Raw genomic sequence first — 2,500 nt, 5'->3', positions numbered from 1 at the left:
TGAGTCTGTGCCTTTCTCTAGAGCTAGGAGTCTGTACCTTTCTCTAGAGCTAGGAGTCTGTACCTTTCTCTAGATTTAGGAGTCTGTACCTTTCTCTAGAGCTAGGAGTCTGTACCTTTCTCTAAAGCTAGGAGTCGGTACCTTGTCTCTTCAGGCGGGGTCGGTTCTCCGGGCTTCGAGGGGGACGACGGTCTGACCTGTCGGTCGCTGATGAACGCAGACGGTCTGTACCTGGTGTCGTACTACGCTCTGCTGCTCAACCTGAAGCTCTGCTGCAGTGATCACTACCTCCACCCCTCCACCCTGCCGGCCGCCCTGGGCCAGGTAACCCTAACCCCCTAACCCTCTAACCCTCACCCTCTAACCCTCACCCTCTAACACTCTAACCCTCACCCTCTAACCCTCACCCTCTCACCCTCCAACCCTCACCATCTACTCCTCTAACCCTCACCATCGAAGCCTCACCCTCTCACCCTCACCCTTTCACCCTCACCATCGAACCCTCACCCTCACCCCCCCCCCCCCCCCCCCCCACTGCAGAAGTTTGTGCATGTGGTCCATGCCAGCGGGGTGCTGGTGCTGCTTTCTAAGCCTCTAACCCTACCCCCCTTACCCTCACCCTAACCCTCTAACGCTTACCCTCTAACCCTCACCCTCACCCCTCTCACGCTAACCCTCACCCCCTCCCTCGCCCCTGCAGAAGGAGTTTGTGCATGCGGTCCAGGCCAGTGGGGTGCTGGTGCTGCTGTCCCCAGTCTGGATTGAGGAGCTTTACCAGCAGGTTCTGCTGAGGAACCTCCTGGGAGACGCCGGCTACCAGAACCAGCACACCGCCACGCTAGTTAGCATACTAACAGGTACATTTACCCACCCTGACCCTAGTTAGCATGCTAACAGGTACATTTACACATCCCGACGCTAGTTAGAAGGCTATCAGGTCCACCTACACTCCCTGATGCTAGTTAGCACGCTAACAGGTATATTTTACACACCCTGACACTAATTAGCATGCTCACAGGTACATAGACACTCCCCGATGCTAGTTAGCATGCTAACAGGTTACATTTACACTCCCTGCCACTAGTTAGCATGCTAACAGTTGTTCTCCCTCAGACATTGACGGGTTGGGGAGCAGCGCTATTGGAGCTCAGATGAGGAACTCCGGCCAATCAGCATCCAGCTGTAACCAGCGGACCAGCAGTGAGGCTGTCCTGGCAGGTGTGTGTGTGAGTGTGTACTCTAACAGTGTGTGTGTGTGTGAGTGTGTACTCTAGCAGTGTGTCTGTGAGTGTTTACTCTCACAGTGGGTATGAAAGTGTGTGTGTGTGTGTGTGTGACTGTACTCTAACAGTAGGTGTTGTGTGTGTGTGTGTGTGTGTGTGTGTGTGTGAATGTGTACTCTAACAGTAGATGTTGAGTGTGTGTATGTGTGTGTGGGGGTACTCTAACAGTTTATGTGTGTGAGTGTGTACTCTTACTTTGTGTGTGAACATGTGTGTTTTGAGTGTGTGTGTTTGTGTGTAAGTGTGTACTCTAACGGTGTGTGTGTGTGTGTGTGTGCAGGGCGTGTGTTCTCCCGCTCCGTCCTGGCCGCGGTGTGGGGGTCCCTGATGGACGTCCTGTCGGCGTGTCTGACAGGGGCCGGGGGTCGTGGGGTGGTCGGGGGTCGTGGGGGGGTCGGGGGTCAGAGCCAGAGAGAGAGAGACACCATCTGCCTGAGCCTGGACGGCCTGCGCCAAGCCGCCGCCCTCAGCTGTTCCCTCGGTAACCACACCACCACAACCACAGCTGTTCCCTTGGTAACCACACCACCACAACCACAGCTGTTCCCTCGGTAACCACACCACCACAACCACAGCTGTTCCCTTGCTAACCACACCACAACTACAGCCGTTCCCTTGGTAACCATACCACAACTACAGCCGTTCCCATGGTAACCACACCACTACAACCTCAGCTGTTACCCTGGTAACCACACCCCCACCACAGCTGTTCCCTTGGTAACCACACCACCGCCACACCAACATAGCTGTTCCCATGGTAACCACACCACCACAGCTGTTCCCTTGGTAACCACACCACAACACAGCTATACCCATGGCAACCACACCACCACAACACCACTACAGCTGTTCCCCTGGTAACCACACCACCACAACCACAGTTTTTCCCTTGGTAACCACACCACCACCACACCACCATAGCTGTTCCCAAGGTTACCACACCACAACCACAGCTGTTACCTTGGTAACCACATCACCAAAACCGCAAGCACGTCCCGACGACACCATAGCATCTACCAGGCTATGACAAGAAACCAGTGCCCAGGGTACTTGGTACTGGTGTATCAGAGATGTAGTATATAAGTATATGAGGTGGTGTGTTGGTGATGTAGTATATTAGGTGGTGTATTGGTGATGTAGTAGTGATCACAACCACAGTTCGAACCTTCAACCAGGCAGCACTAGGAGAGCATTGATTCTATTGTGTTTGTGTGCAT

General features: G+C 54.0%; 1 protein-coding gene across 1 annotated transcript in view; it reads left to right on the top strand.

Annotated features, from left to right (window-relative positions):
- Nucleotides 1–2,500, top strand: part of arfgef3 (ARFGEF family member 3) — a gene marked incomplete at its 5' end in the record, with an annotated part of 15,535 nt that overhangs the window by 1,491 nt on the left and 11,544 nt on the right. The window contains 4 exon segments of the mRNA XM_060073840.1: nt 155–324; nt 701–857; nt 1,114–1,218; nt 1,564–1,764. Coding sequence (XP_059929823.1) covers nt 155–324; nt 701–857; nt 1,114–1,218; nt 1,564–1,764 — 633 coding nt within the window.

The sequence above is a fragment of the Gadus macrocephalus genome, chromosome 15, assembly GCF_031168955.1.
Source record: "Gadus macrocephalus chromosome 15, ASM3116895v1".
Lineage (NCBI taxonomy): Eukaryota > Metazoa > Chordata > Actinopteri > Gadiformes > Gadidae > Gadus > Gadus macrocephalus.
This window is presented reverse-complemented; position numbering and strand designations above follow the sequence as displayed.